Below are 16,154 nucleotides of genomic sequence, written 5' to 3'. Positions count from 1 at the left end.
TGTAAATCCATGTCTCCTTTAGGTTGATCCTTCTCCAAAAAGCCTTGTTTAGTTTGCTTTCTAAAATTCACTCCTGTCTCCTAATGCACCGTATTGCACAAACTGTACTTTACTTCCTCCACTCAAGTATGCTCCTGTCTCTGTTTCTCGATATTCCCTAGTTGTCAGGTCTGCAAGGTCTCTGCTCCACATCCTCCTAGCCTAGTGTGGAGTTAAGTCTTAAGTAAGGGAATGGCCACCAGGAGACACTCAGAAACCCCATCTGTCTCCCTCTCTGACCACCAGAAACCCACTCCAGCACCAAATGACATGCCCACTCTTTCCCCAAGTTTGCTTCAGTGAGGGGGCAAGGAAAGAGGGAGGTAAATGTGTGGCCTCCCTGCCCTGAGTGGACTCTCTCTTTCTCAGGTCCAATGCTAATGCTGCAGGCAACCCTATTCTGGTGGCCTAGTCCATTTCCCCATCCCCTGTCCTAACTCCAGCTCTCTTTTGCCAACATCTGCCCTCATCCTCATCCAAAGAGTCAGGGTGACCTTGGTGTAGTGTTGCTCTGATATGCACTTGAATATTTCTTCAACCCTTTGTATATAAAAATGAACTATTCCTGCCCCTCTATCTTATGGACTTTCTTTGACTCTGCTTGAAAAATTGGTTTGAGAGGTATGAACCTCTTTACTTCGTTACTAACAACAACAAAATGTTTTGTTACATTTTCTCACACAGATAGGAACGTTACTATCTTCTGTTCCATCCTGGTCAGGGAAATAGGTGGTAAACTAGCAAAGCAGATGATTCTTTGGGAACTAAGATCCTGAGTAGGATCTAGCAGAAGGTTCTTGCATTTCAAACCCTGTTCCCTGGAGCCCCTCCCTGCTTTACTGTTAGAACTGCTACAACCTTCACGTCCCTACCTGCTGTAGGGACTGACCAGTGGCTGGAGCTCGGAGAATCCCAACTGCTTTGGGTGAAATGTGTTCCTGGCATCCCAAGTCTGAACCCTGCATGCATTTGGCCATGGAAACATTGTCACACATGGTAGTTAAGGTCTGCATTATTATTAATACTTTCTCTCAGCCACTTTAAAAAGGTGTAAAAGGCTTTTAGGAGGTTGGCTTGTAAACCTATTCTCTATTTATAAAATTGCTTCCGTACACAAAACTGTGTCCAGAGTTCCAAACCAACTTATTAAAGGACTTCAGGAAATTTGAGTAGTAGTGCCTTTTATTTATATGCCTTGTAACTATATGTTCCTTTCTTGTAATTTTCATTACTTGTCTCTATACCATATTCTAATTTGTGTGTTCTCAGGTAGTAATGAAGTTCCTACTATGACTTTGACTTCAATGATGGGAACATGTAAAAATGACAACTGCTCACCCACAATACCAGCTTCAAATACAGGTCTGTAAAAAGGGACCCCAGAACAGTACAAACTTGATACTTTGCGGTTATGTTTATTTGGGAAATATTATTACTGCTAAAGGAGTTGCTCTAAGAATTTCATGGTGGGTTGAAATGGAATCATGGAGAGTAAAAGAACCAAAAAGTTTCAAACTAGAGACAGGATTCCTGCATCTCTCATTCTTTATCCCCATCCCATTCATTATATTATTTCTATTCATGAGAATTTATCAGATTTACCCTGTGCTACTGCTGCTAAAAATACTATTACCATATTGCAAACCTATACCACACTGAGACCCTTTTAATTATATAGCCTTTAACAAAGAATCTGGAAATGCATGGGCTTAGAACTCAAAGGGCTTGGTATAATCCTGGACTTCCTACTTTCTAGCTCTCAGTCTTAGATACGTTATGCAAATTTCCTGGACTTTGTTCAGATGGTGTGCCCAGAGAGAGGGAGGAAGGGAGCAGAGAGAAAGAATATGATACTTTCCCTGTTTCCAAAGGAGCAACAGAACCATGCTCATTAAAAGAATTTTTTAAACTCTAAATTGTTCTCAATGGTTTGGAAACTATGGCATATGTGAAATTTAATGAACTGTAGAAGGAATTAGTGATCTCTTTCCAGAAGCAGCAATGATTTAGGGAGTATATATATCTTTAAATATTTCAAGAGTTTTAGGAACACCGGAATGGCTCAGTTGTTTAAATATCTGCCTTCGGTTCAGGTCATGATCCCTGGAATACTGGGATCGAGTCCCATGTTGGGCTCCCTGCTCAGCAGGGAGTCTGCTTCTCCCTTTCCCTCTCCCCCTGCTTGTGTTCTCTCTCTCTCTCTCTCTCTGCCCCTCTGTCTCTAATAAATAACTAAAATCTTTTTAAAATATTTCAAGAGTTTTATGTATTAAAAAGGAGTGGATTTAGTCTGTGCTACATCTGTGAAGGGAAAAATTGGATTCACTGAAGATGAGGAAAGGAAGAGTTAATAAAGCCCAGTGTAAGGATGGAGCTCCCCACTTCCATCTGGGAACACCTTTGTCAGACATAATGAAAGGGCCTTTCCCAGGCTGCCTTTTTTCTTGATATGTTGGATTGTTACATGAGGAAAAATGGATAGTGCCTTCTAACAAACAAAATCTTTCATGTTTTATGACCTAAAGGGAGAAATACATACGTGTGCGTTGCATCCAATGTCCCAGCAGCTATAGGAACTGTAAGCAACTGCCTCCAAGACTTCTTTCCTCCCCTAAGTCCTGGCTAGCCAGCCAAGACTTCCAAACAACAAACCAGCTCATTCCTTGCTAGTGTAGCTTTGCTGTGCTCTTCAATTTCTAAAATCCTGTTACATGCATCCTCCACTTTAAACACTTCTAATTTCCTCAGCCTTCCTCACACGGTATGGCAATGACTCTTGATGTAACACTCCAGGGCAAGAAGTTCAGTGGTGCTATCTTATTGTGCATAGTGGAATTTGGAATCACACTATACCACTGACCCACATTTGGCTGACTCAGCTAAAATGCCATTCTTCACTGGTTCAGCTGTCATGACGTCAATGCCTATCCTGTACTCACGTAATTGGGAGTCTGGGATTTCAAGTACAATGCAATGCATTTATTTTTATATATTTCTGCCAACCCAGAATCCAAGGCCATCTCAGTTTGTCCTGGGGATAGATAAGGCAGGTTTTTTTTGTTTTTTGTTTTTTGTTTTTTTTTTTTTACTAGATGATCTCTAGGTTTTTAGGCCTTTCCTGCTCTAACATGCTATGGGGCTCACACAGTATCTTTATGGATCCTGATTCTATTAAGCAATATGTTTATTCTCTCTTGTGCCATCTTCAAGCTGATAAGCTATAGAACAGGGATTGGCAAACTATGGCCCATAGGGAAATTTAACTTACCACCTGTTTTTTGTACAGCCCTCAGGGTAAGACTAGTTATAACCTTTTTAAAGGTATATTCTTTAAAAAAAAAAAAAGGTGCAATGGAGACTATATGTCACCCACAAAGCCTAAAATATTCCTATCTGGCTCTTTAGAAAAAATTTGCTAACCTCTGCTCTGGAATATTTTCACTAAAGTTACTAAAAGTGTTGCATAGGACAGTACTAATGACAAATCCTTTAGCATGCTATTAGAAATATGCATTCAGACTGACATAGTTATGTTCCATGCAGTTCTTCAGCTACATAGAACTGTCTTAAATAAATTATCAGTTAGCCTATGTTTCTCCATCTTTAAAAAAAATCATGAGACTCCTCAGAGCCTCCTTACCAAAGCCCAAATACATATTATCTGTAATATTCCCAATTTGAGGTTAGTGTGAACCCGTACTGGCTTCCCTTGATCCCACTTTCTTCCCCTTCAAAGATCCATTATGGTATGTTATCTTGGGGATCAGCATCAAGCTTATTTGTCAGAAGCTTGCAGAATCTGTCACAGTCTCAAACTCAGGTCTACAAATGCTCCTCTCCTCTTATTATTCATTATTTTAAAAATATATATATCACAGCTATTTCAAAAACTTGAGTATAGTTGAAGTAGGTGGGTAACATTACATAGCTCTCAGGATCTTTTGGCCACCCTGAACTTCACTTTATTGTCACCAGTACTTGTTATCTTCTTTTCAATTCGACATTCTTTGTCCTTAACAGAGTGTGAAAAATAATAGGTTAAAAAAATGTACTTTCTCATTAGCACAAATATTCTAGCAACATAGTCCCAAGTATATAGTACCCCTATTCCTGCCTTGCTAGTCTATCTCTGAATGTTATCTTAAAATTATTTCCTTTATTTTAAAGCAAATATCCTTTAACTATAGTTTGATTTTAAGAAAGGAAGATTATTTTGCCAGTGAACCAACAATGAAGCCAGTGTTCTTCCTGCCAGAGACTATAAAGATAGCTCACCCAGGGGCACCACACAGCAGCTGAACTAGTGATGTTCATCCACTGCATGGGAGCCAGAAGCTCCTAAGACTCAAAGAGATAACCGCCAGAGCCTCTTCTGGAATGAGATCTTCCCAGCCGTACATGGTGTGAGCACATCCCAGGATGTGGCTGCCCAGCTCTGTGCTCTTATAAATTTTCGGCTTTATACATTGCTATTGATAATCAACCAGGCATTCTATTGTAATTGTTTTGTGTGCCATTACTAATTGTGACATTATGATTTTAACATTTAGAAAAATGAAGTGAATATTTCTGTAAAATAGGAAACTCATTAAGTCAATTCAGTACAAATTCTTGATGATGATGATGATGGTGATATTATCATAAAACCTTTATTCATTCATTCATACAGCAGTATTTGCTGAACCTGTACTATTGGCCAGCCACCATACTCGGTGTTCAGGATATAGTATTGAGTAGACAAGCATGATCCTAGCCCTTACGGAACTTATAAAATAAAGGGGAGACATAAAAAGTTTTAAAACATGGTGAGTACCCAGCGGTGCTATGATAGATAATCACAAGAGAGCTTGGTTGTAGGGAGAGCAAACACAAAGGCCTTTCTGAGGAGGAATTATTTAAACTGAGACTTGGAGCATGAAGAAGGCATCAATCACACCCAGAGGTAGGGGAAAGTATATTCCAAGCACAGGGAACAGCATGAGTGAGGGCCCTGAGGCATGTCAAGGATAGATAGATACTACTAATTATCTTCACCTTATGGGTAAAAACACCAAAGGACACAAACTTTAAGTAAGATCACATAGCTAATAGACTAATCTAGATCTCTAATTCCAAGGCCAGTCCTTCAAAGTTTTATTTTAGCTAAAGGATTCATTTCTGTAAATTTTTTCTTCCCTAACCAAAATTTAAATTGTTAAAATCTACTTATCTCATTGCCTTTCAACTAGAATGCTTGGATAACTTTTCTTTATGCATGCTATCTTCTAAAGGCAATATTTTAGACATAAATATTCTCAATTCTGTATTTATCAACTGGAGTTGCCCCACCTCAAGACATTTGACAATGCCTGGAGACATTTTTGGTTGTCACAACTCTGGAAGGAATACTACTGGCATCTAGTGAACAGAGGCCAGGGGTGCTGCTAAGCATCCTCCGACACACAAGACAGCCCCCCTCAACAAAGAATTAATTGTCCAACACAAAATGTCAATAATGTTGAGGTTGAGAAACCATCACAAAGTCTGTTTGGATATTGATTTATAACTCTGAATACAAACTCATAAAAGGCTTCTCATAAAAACCTCTACAACCTGTTCCTCACTTGATATATTATACAAGGAACACAACTTCCCTTTTCTCTGTGGACAGATGGGGACAATTCTTTAGGCTTATTACCCCCAGAGCAATGTCTCTATGTTTTCAGGCTCTACCTGGGCTGGGAGTAGGGAGAGGCAGGTATGATTTTGCACGAAAGCTTCCAGAGAAGGAAGAAGAAGATAGTGGAGGCATGTCAATGCTGGAGGAGTGGCAGGGACACTGTTGGGAGCCAGAGCTGATGGCAGTGGCTTTATACCATTTGGGGTCATTCCTAAATCAGTGTTTGAAACTACAGGAATGCCTGTTATTAATGTAGCCACTCTTTCCTCTGTGTCCTTTTTGCATTTGATATGGCAAGTGATAAAATTCATCTGACTGAAAATTCCACAGATTTGATCTCTGAGTCCTTGCCACCTTTAAATCTTGGCCCCATGTGTTTAACCACAAAAGTAGAGTAAAAGCCAGAACCTGGTGTTTGTTGTGCAGCATGTGTCACTTAGATTTAAAAATAACTTTTCTATGTCTAAGACCAGAATTAAATTTTAATTTGCAAACCCTAGTGTGCATTTGTGATGGCCTTGGTTTGTTACCTTGTGGACAGCAGGTCCACATTACAAAAGGCCCAGATGCATACACGGGAACAGAATAACAAGCCTAGTGGTGATTGGGAAGCCCAGCAGCTGGTCCCCGAGGAAGCTCCAGCAGATGCGGGTAGGGTCATTGTCCCAGCAGCCACACATTCGCTCGGTAACGGGCAACCAACTGTGGCCAGGGAAAAAAAATAAAATAAAAAGAACTTTTATTTCATTTGCTGCAGACCTACCCGACTTCTTAGACAAATATGATCACTTACCAAAGGAAAACCAAAAAAAAAAAAAGAAAACCTAGAAATTCTAGAAAAGTGAGGCCTTTTTTAGGTAGTTTATAAAATAAAGATACAATCATTTTCTAAGTAAAGGTCATTTGAATGTACAGAAAAGGGAGGAAGTTCACAGATATCTCACATTTATGAGTAATTCAAATTTAATATGTTTTGCTATTTTACTTTAATAAAAAGACTGATAAATAACTGAAACTGATTAGCCTTAGTGGCACTCCACGTTTTGGCTTCCCACTGGGTGCCTCGCATTTCAAATTTCTCTTTCTATTTAAAATTTTTAAAAAAGAATTTCCATAATGAATCAATTAAAATTAAAGTTTAGCACTAATAAACAAGAGGTTTTTCAATTACACTCAGACTTTCAGATATATCTCAGTGGCAATCTGTTGTTTCTAAGAAATCATAAAAAAATGGATACTTTATTAAAGCAGAAAAATAGCATTATTAAATACTCTTATTCAAGCATGTTCAATATTCGGAAAAACTTATAGGCCAACATCTCAGAACAGAGCCAATAGAATATATTCTTATTCCTTTCTTTATATAAAACACTTGAATTTCTATTGTGAATTGAGAAAAAATACTTCATTTTGCTAATACTTAACTGAAAATGAGGATAATTTAGCTTCATCTTTGTTCAAGTATAAAGTTTGTTATGTTAAAACTATAACTTTAAGTAAGATTCTATAGCCATCTATCAGTAATAATGATAATTATGATACCTAGACTTGTTACCCCCATGCACCAAGTGATGTTCTAAGTTCCTTATGGGCATATATTTAGTTTTTTTAAGTGCATCCACATTACACATCTGTTTTCACTAATTCTTTCCTTTCGTACGCAAGCATGCACTCTCACTTCTTTAAAAAAAAAAGATTTATTTATTTATTTATTTATTTGAGAGAGAGAGAGAAAGAACGCTCACATGCACATGATGAGCACCAGTGTGAGGAGAGGCAGAAGGAGAGTCTCAAGCAGACTCTCTGCTAAGCACAGAGCCTGGCAGCCAGGCTCAGATCTCATAACCCTGAGATCATGACCTCAGCCATAACCAAAAGTCTGACAATCAAACCAACTGAACTACCCAGGTGCCCCTCTCTCACTTCTTTTATAACTACGTTTTTTCATCATTACTCTCTTGCCACCATTAGCTAGCCCATTGTTCGTTCTTGCACCTGAAACCTTCTCGTTGCTGCCTCTGTTTGAACCTTCCTCTGCACCCTGTTTCCCACCTGCACGAATCCATCTCCTTTTAGGCTCAGAGTTTCTGATAAAACACCTGGCCTGCACTCTCTCCTTCGATTTCTGCATCCACCGTCTTCTTTCATTATTTGCCATCTTCCTATTGGTTCCTGATGACCTGAATGTTCAATCCAGAGACCTTTTCTTACTGTTCATTGCTTTTGACCCTTCCATAATTTTTACATTTTTTGGTAACTTCTCCATCTTTATGTTATTTTCTTCCTGAATTTTGGAACACAGTACTCTCCTAGCTCTCTAGTTTTCTCTAGTTTTACATGTTTTCTCATCTTCTCAGCCTACAGTCTTCTGAAATTCTTTTCCTTTTCATCTCTTCCTATTTCATCGTAATACCTTACATGCAGCTGCTCCTTCTCAGTTGTCCATTTCTGTGGTCTAATGGGACCCCCATTCCCAAGTCAGCTCTGGCTGGAAGTCCCAGCAGGATGTGTAACACTGCCTTCTCCCTCATGACCTAGGGAGAAGCTCCTGTTTATCCATCCTTTCCACTCTCATGGCCAACACCCTGGTTGAGGCTCATCTCACGTTATGCTTTCTACCTCCAGCCATCCTCTCCTCTTCAGTTCATCTGCTGTATCACCACTAGACTTGTCACAAATCACTGCTTAGAGTATTTCTTCCCTCACCCCTACCTCGAGATTTTCTTAATGCTCCATTGCCTGCCAAATAAACCCCAAACTCACCGAGAGCTCCCAATTTATCTCCCCAGCTTTATCTTCCATTCTTTTACATGATGGCTCATTTGATCTCCATCATATAAGTGAATAGTTTCCTACCTCCCGTGCTCTCTGGCCATACCATGTGAATGCCTCTCTACTACTGTATTCATCCATTGACTATTCAAGGCAACCTCAGAGTCTACATTAATTAGAGGGATTCCCCACTGATTATGACTAGTATTAAATGTTCTCTCTCTCTTCTGATCTCTTTGCACCACTTTGGTGGCTGTAATCACATGTTAATTTGTCTTGTTATTTAAGTAAATGTTTTATCTCACACTATTTCATTTGCTAGATGATAAACCATCTTGCCCCTATTTAAAGTTCTCCAGTGTCTCCCCTTGGCTTTCAGGATAAAGTTTAAATTCTTTATCTGGGTTTATGAGTCTCTGCATAATAAACAGGACCCTACCTGTTTCTCTTCTCACACTTGTCTGTACGCACCAAAATCCCAATCATTCCAATGCACCTGCAGTTTCTCAAACACCCCATATGCATTCATGCCTGTTTACCTTTGTTCATCCTGTTTTCTCTGCCTGTAATGTCTTACATTGCTGATATTGCTGGCCAGGCATGTATCTCTTTCAATATTCAATTCAGGTGCCACCTCCCTCAAGATGCTGTAGCTGACCCCCCGCCCCCATGAGATGCACACCATCCTGCCTGCACAATATCCTGTGATACTGCATTGCCTTTGTTCATTGGCTACCCGCCTTTCCTAGGAAACTGTAAATCTCCTAAGGGCTGCCACACTTTCCTCTTTCCACTTAGCCCTTAGCTCAGGGTCTGTTGAGGCAGTGAAAGGAGGCAGGTTTGGCATTGGGAAGGCCAACTGGTTATGTGGGTCGGTCTTCACAAGGTGGCATTTACCTAGGTGAATTTACTATGACTCGGGGCCTGGCTTTTAGCCTGCAGGCCTGGGAACTTGACTTAACGTATTGCAGCTAAATCCATCTCACAAAGGTAGAGCCTTATTAACCAAGCTTATGGAGGCTACCCCATATAAAACTAGCATGCCTATGCACCGATTATTATGGAGTGGGTTGACTGGACTATTGCTGCCAGTGACCTGACGTGGGCATTCTCCTCCTATGTGCATGCCACATAGAAAGTCAATACTCTCATTTTATATATTCGCAGCCAACCTATTTTAGTTCACAATGGCTAATCACATGAATTGTGTGTGGATTTTACCAACTTACCTGTTAATGAATAAACAACCTCATTTTTATATTCTTTGGGAGAGATAAGAGCACTTTCATGTGGCTTCTATGTACTGACTAACCTGGCACTTAATTAAGTCTTTAGTAAACATTTATGCGACATGATAAGTTGCTGATTGAATATGTGAATACAGATCCTGCCACTAAATATAAGATTGCTTTGATTGAACGTTTAACCATGGCAAAGTAGCATATAGACATATTCCATATGACCTCATTACTGGAAAACCATATTTCTCTGTAAAAATTCCTTTAATTCTCTTACACATTTCTAACTAGTTTTCTTCATGTTGTTCCTAGCCATTGCATAGAACCCAGCTTCGGGTGTCGGGGACCTAACTAGCATGTTGCACACTGAGCCTTCTCTGCCTTCCTTGTCTCTCCTGCTGCTCTGCTGCCCCCGCAAGCCTCACCTCTTCCCTATTTCTCCTTCCTCCAAAAGCAGCTTTATTTCTTCTACTTTCTAAATCAGAACGTGCCTTGAGGCTCATCTCTAAGGTAAGTGGTCTGGCACAGACTCTGCTGCTAGCTTTGATGCTGCAACTTGGTGCTTGCCCACCTCTGACTTCCGCCCTCCTCCTGAGGTATATATGTCTGAAAAAGAAACAGCTCTGAATAAAGTGAAAATATCAAGATATTCCCATGCATGTGAGGTTAAAATAAAGTCACTTCACAAGAGGAAAATCAGCCTTTTTGTAGCAAAGTACCAATCAGGCTGTTGGTCATGGATCATGTAGACAAAATTAGACTGTTTCTTTCGCTCTCACCCTTTGGTTGTTTTCATATTCCTGCCTGTGGCTACACAATTCCAAAATTTAATACCACTAAGGTTCTTGAGTCTTGTAACAAGAAAAGTACCTTTCTGCACACTTCTCAATTTTAGGAAATCCTGATTATTTTTTTTAAGATTTTATTTATTTATTTATTTATTTGAGAGAGAGCATGAATGCACAAAGTTGGGGAGGAACAGAGGGGAACGGAGACAGAGGGGGGAAGAATCTTCAAGCAGACTCCACACTGAGCGCAGAGTCCGATGCAGGGCTTGATCTCATGACCCTGAGATCACAAAAACAAGAGTAGTATGCTCAACCAACTGAGCCACCCAGGAGTCCCAGAAATCCTGCTTCTAATGTAGTATGAACTTTTCACTATTTTAAATGACTGGGAAATTATTATGAAGTTTGGTCCCTTTACCTTTAAACCAAATAAGACCTGAAATTTTTCTATCACATTATATCTTTTCTGTCTCTTCATTTCTCCCTAAATACTTCCACAGAAGTACATTCACATGAAGTAAATTGTTCACATAAATATATTGTGCTTCTTGTCCATAGCCCAATGCTCATCATTAAAAGAGCTCCAATGCTCAATTAAATTAATGAAATAGTATCTACCTTAATTTTTAAGTGCCTACTATGTGGATGCAAATCTCTGTGCAGTGTTTTACATATCAATATAATCTTCTGGAGGGTGTCATCCTTCATCAGACCTCCCCATTTCACAGATGAGGTCAAGTGACTTACCCAAGTCTCAGTCCTGGGACAGAGTATAATTTGAAGCCATGCCCACTCAGGTCCCTTACACTTGCTCTTATACCTGCAGTATCTTTGCTTCCCACATGAGTTGACTGTTTTCCTGAGGTCTTAACACAACATCCCCCCACTATAATAGTGCACGAGGCATAGGAGCTTTCTTATACTTTGTCCTCTTCATTCTGTCATTTTTCACTCTCAGAAGAAAACATGTATTTCAGAATACGATTGTGTGGCCTTCCCAGTCCCTGTTAGTTTTGTGCTATGACATGGAAAATACATGTTCCATGCTTCAAAAAATTGTGCCATGGCACAGTTATAAAAAAGTGGATAGGGCAGCACAGGGCGTGATCCTGGAGTCCTGGAATCGAGTCCCATGTCGGGCTCCCTGCATGGAGCCTGCTTCTCCCTCTGCCTGTGTCTCTGCCTCTCTCTCTGTGTGTGTCTCTCATGAATAAATGAATAAAATATTTTTTAAAAAAAGAGAAGTGGATATCTAGAAGTAGACAACAGCATATTTAAAACATGAGTTTGCTGCATGGTTGAATGTGTGTGTCTTCCTAGCTGATGAAGAGTATGAAGATGGAATTGAAAGGACATGTGACACTCTCCTCATGTGCATTGTCACCGTCTTGAACCAAGGCCTCAGGAATGGTGGTGGTGTGGGAGATGTCTTGAGGAGACCATCAAAAGACGTAAGCTGGAGGAAAAAAAAATTTTAAGAACAGCATAATCGGTTTTTACATTTTCTTAGTATTTACAATACGATTTCTGTTTTCAGGATGCTGTATTGTGTTGTGTGCTTTAAAAGCATAATGGTGGCCATTAAAACCAATTAATTGGATACTAGAATTACACAGAAGTAGTTAATGTACTAAAAAGTCTATGTCTGTTAGTAAGGTTATGAAAAGTTTCCAAGTCTGAACTGTGTATTGTATTACAGCAATGAGATCATGACTACAAACTTGGTAGAGGAGTTGTTACATAAATAACAGAAACTAGGCTGCCTCTTGTCTATCAGGCTTCTCAGGCATGAAGATATACTCTTTGCCTCTGAATAGTAATGGTCACCATTATTTATCCATGATGAATATAAAATCTGAACAAATTCTAACATGATTTCATATATTAAAATGGCAAGGCTAAAAAATTTCTCATTAGCTGCAAAAGCTCAAGCACCAGAAGAGAGGCTTGAAATATCTTAACGCTCTACAACAGGCCAGCTGTAGCATATTGCCAGTTCATCTAATGGTTCCTCATCTATGACACAACTGGATTACAGTGTCTCTAATGTGTGTTTTAATACTGCCCATCAAGTAGAAGTAAGCTTGAGCTGTCTGTACTTGACCCTATACAGCCAAGAACAAAATCTACTCTAGAAATTGATGAAGCATTAGGTCCTTCTCAGCTCCCTAATCCCTGACCTTGAGAATTGCTACTTGTCTACCTTTTGTGCAGCTTCTGGGATAGGATCCTAATGTGCCAAAATGCATTTAGCATTATGATAAAGTGGTTTTTAATAAAAGGTACATCCCCCGTTGGGGGGAGGGATGTAAGTCCTCATTCTGGAGAATGGACAGGCTCTGGAAACAGATGTGAAGTTTATTTCACAACACTTATAGAAAAGAAAATGAAGATAGAAAGTGGGTCTTATTTTTCCCAACTTGGAGTACTATTTATATTCATTCAGCAAATATTTATTGAATATATTCTCTTTGCTAGGCAATTTGTCAAATCAATGTACCTTGAAAATATATATACATGTATATTTTTCTTTAAATTTTTATTTTAGGAGCCCTTGTTTGCTGCCCGAGTAGTATACGACCTTCTTTTTTATTTCATTGTCATCATTATTGTTCTTAACTTGATTTTTGGTGTTATCATTGATACCTTTGCTGATCTCAGAAGTGAAAAACAGAAAAAAGAGGAAATTCTAAAGACAACCTGCTTCATTTGTGGTAAGTGTTCTCAAGTTACTAAAATAATAGGTGAAGAAACTGTCAAGGAAGAAGGAGAGGCTAGAGTGATTTTTATTTGTCATGCTTTGGGAAAAATAATTTCAAAATGAAAGCTGGATGAAAATTATGTAACTGAGCATTACACTAGGGTTCTCTGCTTCCAGAAATAGAAGAATTATATCCGAAAGCTATCTTGTCATTTTTTCTGCAATTTGTATGATTCTCTGACTGTAGAACGTGTTGCAAAATTTCAAAAGGTTACACCAACTGGCAAACAGATTTTTAATCACAATAACATATTGATTAAATGACAGAATGTTTTTTTTTATTTTGTTAGAATATGAATCCACAGATGATTCTAGCAGCTTGAACTTCTATTCACTATATCTTCTCTCATTTTTTCTTTTCTCTCTCTCAATCTTATACACAGACACACACACCCCACACTCTACACTCTCCTCCTCTTTCCCTATTGTTAGCTCTTAGACTCACCCAACTCTCTCCTTGCCCCCATCATACCTCTTTGTCTCTACCTTCCTCTCAATATACATCAGCCCTTTCTTGGTCTCTGCAGCTGGCCTAACATCCTGGAATTAATTCTTCCTCTTCTTTGAATAATCCCCAAATCCATGTTATCCTTGCCATCTATTTGACCATGTTGAGCTGAAGAATCTTTTGGTTAAAGTTACAAAATAAGTGTAAGGGCTTCACTACAACATTATTCTATATAACTCAATTTGGGCCCTCAATAAATCCCATTGCCTCCTTGATTCACCTTTTGTCAACTGTCTCATTCTCCTCAATGGGTTTCTCAAACCTTTCCAGAATTCCTCCAACACTCAGAGGTGTACCAAGTACTAACCTGTAACAATGAATTGTATTCCAAGGAAACAAACATGGGTTGGACATGCCCTTCTTCAGGGTGTTCACAATCTATTTTGGAATACAAACAAAATAAGTATCATTGCTGCCTAGTGTGTTAAGACCTGATAGAGAAGTTCACAGGCTATAATACCCCTTCAGACTGTGGTAGGGACCAGGCAAGAAAGTCAGAAAAGGCTTTTAGAAGAGATGGTCACTGAACTAATGGTAAAAGATGGAAAACAGTCATATTATAGTGGGTAGCAGCAGGGTTGCCTGGGTCGTTCAGCCTTTGACTCAGATCATGATCCTGGGGTCCTGAGATCAAGCACCACATTGGGCTCCCCATTCAGTGGGGAGTCTGATTCTCCCTCTACCCTTCCCCTTGCTCATGCATGCTCTCTCTCTCAAATAAATAAATAAAATCTTTAAGAAAATAAAATAAAGTGGGAAGAAGCAGAGTGACCAGTATAAGAACAGGCATGAAGGGAAGAATAGCGCAATGGGAGTCTTCAGTTACTATAAGGTATTCAGTGTTGCTGGAGCAGAAATTTCAGAGCAGTGTATGCCCAGAGAAGAGGTTCACCAGAACATGGCCTTTTTTGTTAAAACAAACAAACAAATAAACAAAAACTTGGACTTTGTCCTATAGACTTATAAAGGATGCTGAACCATGAAAGAATTTATGTAGAGGAGTACAGGGTCTAATTTTTGTTTCAGAGCAAGGGGGCAACTAAGGAAGGTTGTTTGTCAGGGGACATAGTGCAAGTGAAAGGTAATGAAACCTTGATGCAGAGGAGTTAGGGTGGCAGTGTTAAGGGTAGGGAACAGGGTCGTGAAATAGAGATGAGGTTTTAAATCTCTGTGGGTAGGAATGAATATGAAAGATAGTCGGGTGCCTGGCTGAATGGTAGTTCCAACAGTTCAGTTTGAGAAGAAAAGAAGAAGAAAAATTTGGAGAGGAATATGCTGAGTTTGGCTTTGGAAATACTGAAATTCCAGCTTGCACTGAACACCCCAGTGGGCCACGCCAAGCACAGAGGTCAGCGTGGGTCTGAGCCTCAGACAGTGAGTCTGTGCTAGTGACAGTAATTGGGAAATCCTCTCTCTGTGTGTGGCAGCAAAAGCCAGAGTGTGGGGAAGGACTTCAGAGGGGAAAGAGAAGAAGATGAGGTTTAGAGTGGGAAATAATCAGCACTGAAGAGTTGAGAGAAAGAGGATCAAATGCTCACACATTTGCGTGTTTGGGCAGATACACACACATACACACAAACACACACACTCAGATCTTTCCAGTCAGAATGGTGTGAGGAGAACCAGGAATATGTGACACGTGGATATGAGGAGAGGCCACAGCCTTGAGAATAAAGTGATTGATTATCAACTATTTCAAATCAGAGATGGCCAGTATTATGCCAAGTAGAGCCTTTGGATTTCTCATTCAGGTGATTCAGAGTAAAGATGGAGTACTTTCCCTAAGGATAAGTTGTACAATGCTGGGGGAGATTTACCAGAAGGAAATGAGGCAGAAAGAAAAGTCTTTTTTTATACGTCTAGATTGTATGGGGGGAAGTGAGATTGGGATGTAGCCAAGGAAGATATCATACAATAATTTGGTGATTTGGGGAAGAGAAGCATTGTATGAAAGAGTGAGTTCCATGGAGGAAAAGAGATGCTACCCTTGAAAATCTTTCTGTGTGTCTCATTGCTTGCTTTTACAGTGCTTCCTCTAAGTCCTGTCCTTCACAATCATAATAACTATTATGTCAGCGCACAACCTCGGGGAAAATGGTTCTTTGGAAGAATGTATCAGTTAGATGTGCGCCTCATTTGAGGCCATGATCCTGGGTTTCATATTCTAACAAGAAAGATGAACAGCAAAGCAAGCCCATCACAAAGTAGCATTCCTGCTCCTCTAGGTTTTCACTTTGCCGTCAAAATCCTCTTTGGTTACAGTTGTGAAGAAAACCTATAACCTATAAATTCCTTAGAACATCACAATAACCCTCATCATCAAATTGAATGCTTTTCTCAGCTCTCTCTGTTGGTTGCCTGCTAACCTTTTCTTCTGCATTGGATTGCT

At 39.6% G+C, this 16,154-nt stretch overlaps 1 protein-coding gene across 2 annotated transcripts in view; it reads left to right on the top strand.

Moving 5' to 3' along the window:
• ITPR2 (inositol 1,4,5-trisphosphate receptor type 2) overlaps positions 1–16,154 on the top strand; it is a 472,751-nt gene that overhangs the window by 399,743 nt on the left and 56,854 nt on the right. For both annotated transcript variants that reach the window (XM_038577122.1, XM_038577123.1), the window contains exons 52-54: positions 1,309–1,401; positions 11,817–11,947; positions 13,045–13,210. In XM_038577122.1, the coding sequence (XP_038433050.1) occupies positions 1,309–1,401; positions 11,817–11,947; positions 13,045–13,210 (390 nt within the window). The remainder of the gene's footprint in view (positions 1–1,308; positions 1,402–11,816; positions 11,948–13,044; positions 13,211–16,154) is intronic.

This window comes from Canis lupus, chromosome 27, assembly GCF_011100685.1.
Source record: "Canis lupus familiaris isolate Mischka breed German Shepherd chromosome 27, alternate assembly UU_Cfam_GSD_1.0, whole genome shotgun sequence".
NCBI lineage: Eukaryota > Metazoa > Chordata > Mammalia > Carnivora > Canidae > Canis > Canis lupus.
The sequence above is the reverse complement of the archived record's forward strand: the minus strand, read 5'-3'. Positions and strand labels throughout refer to the sequence as shown.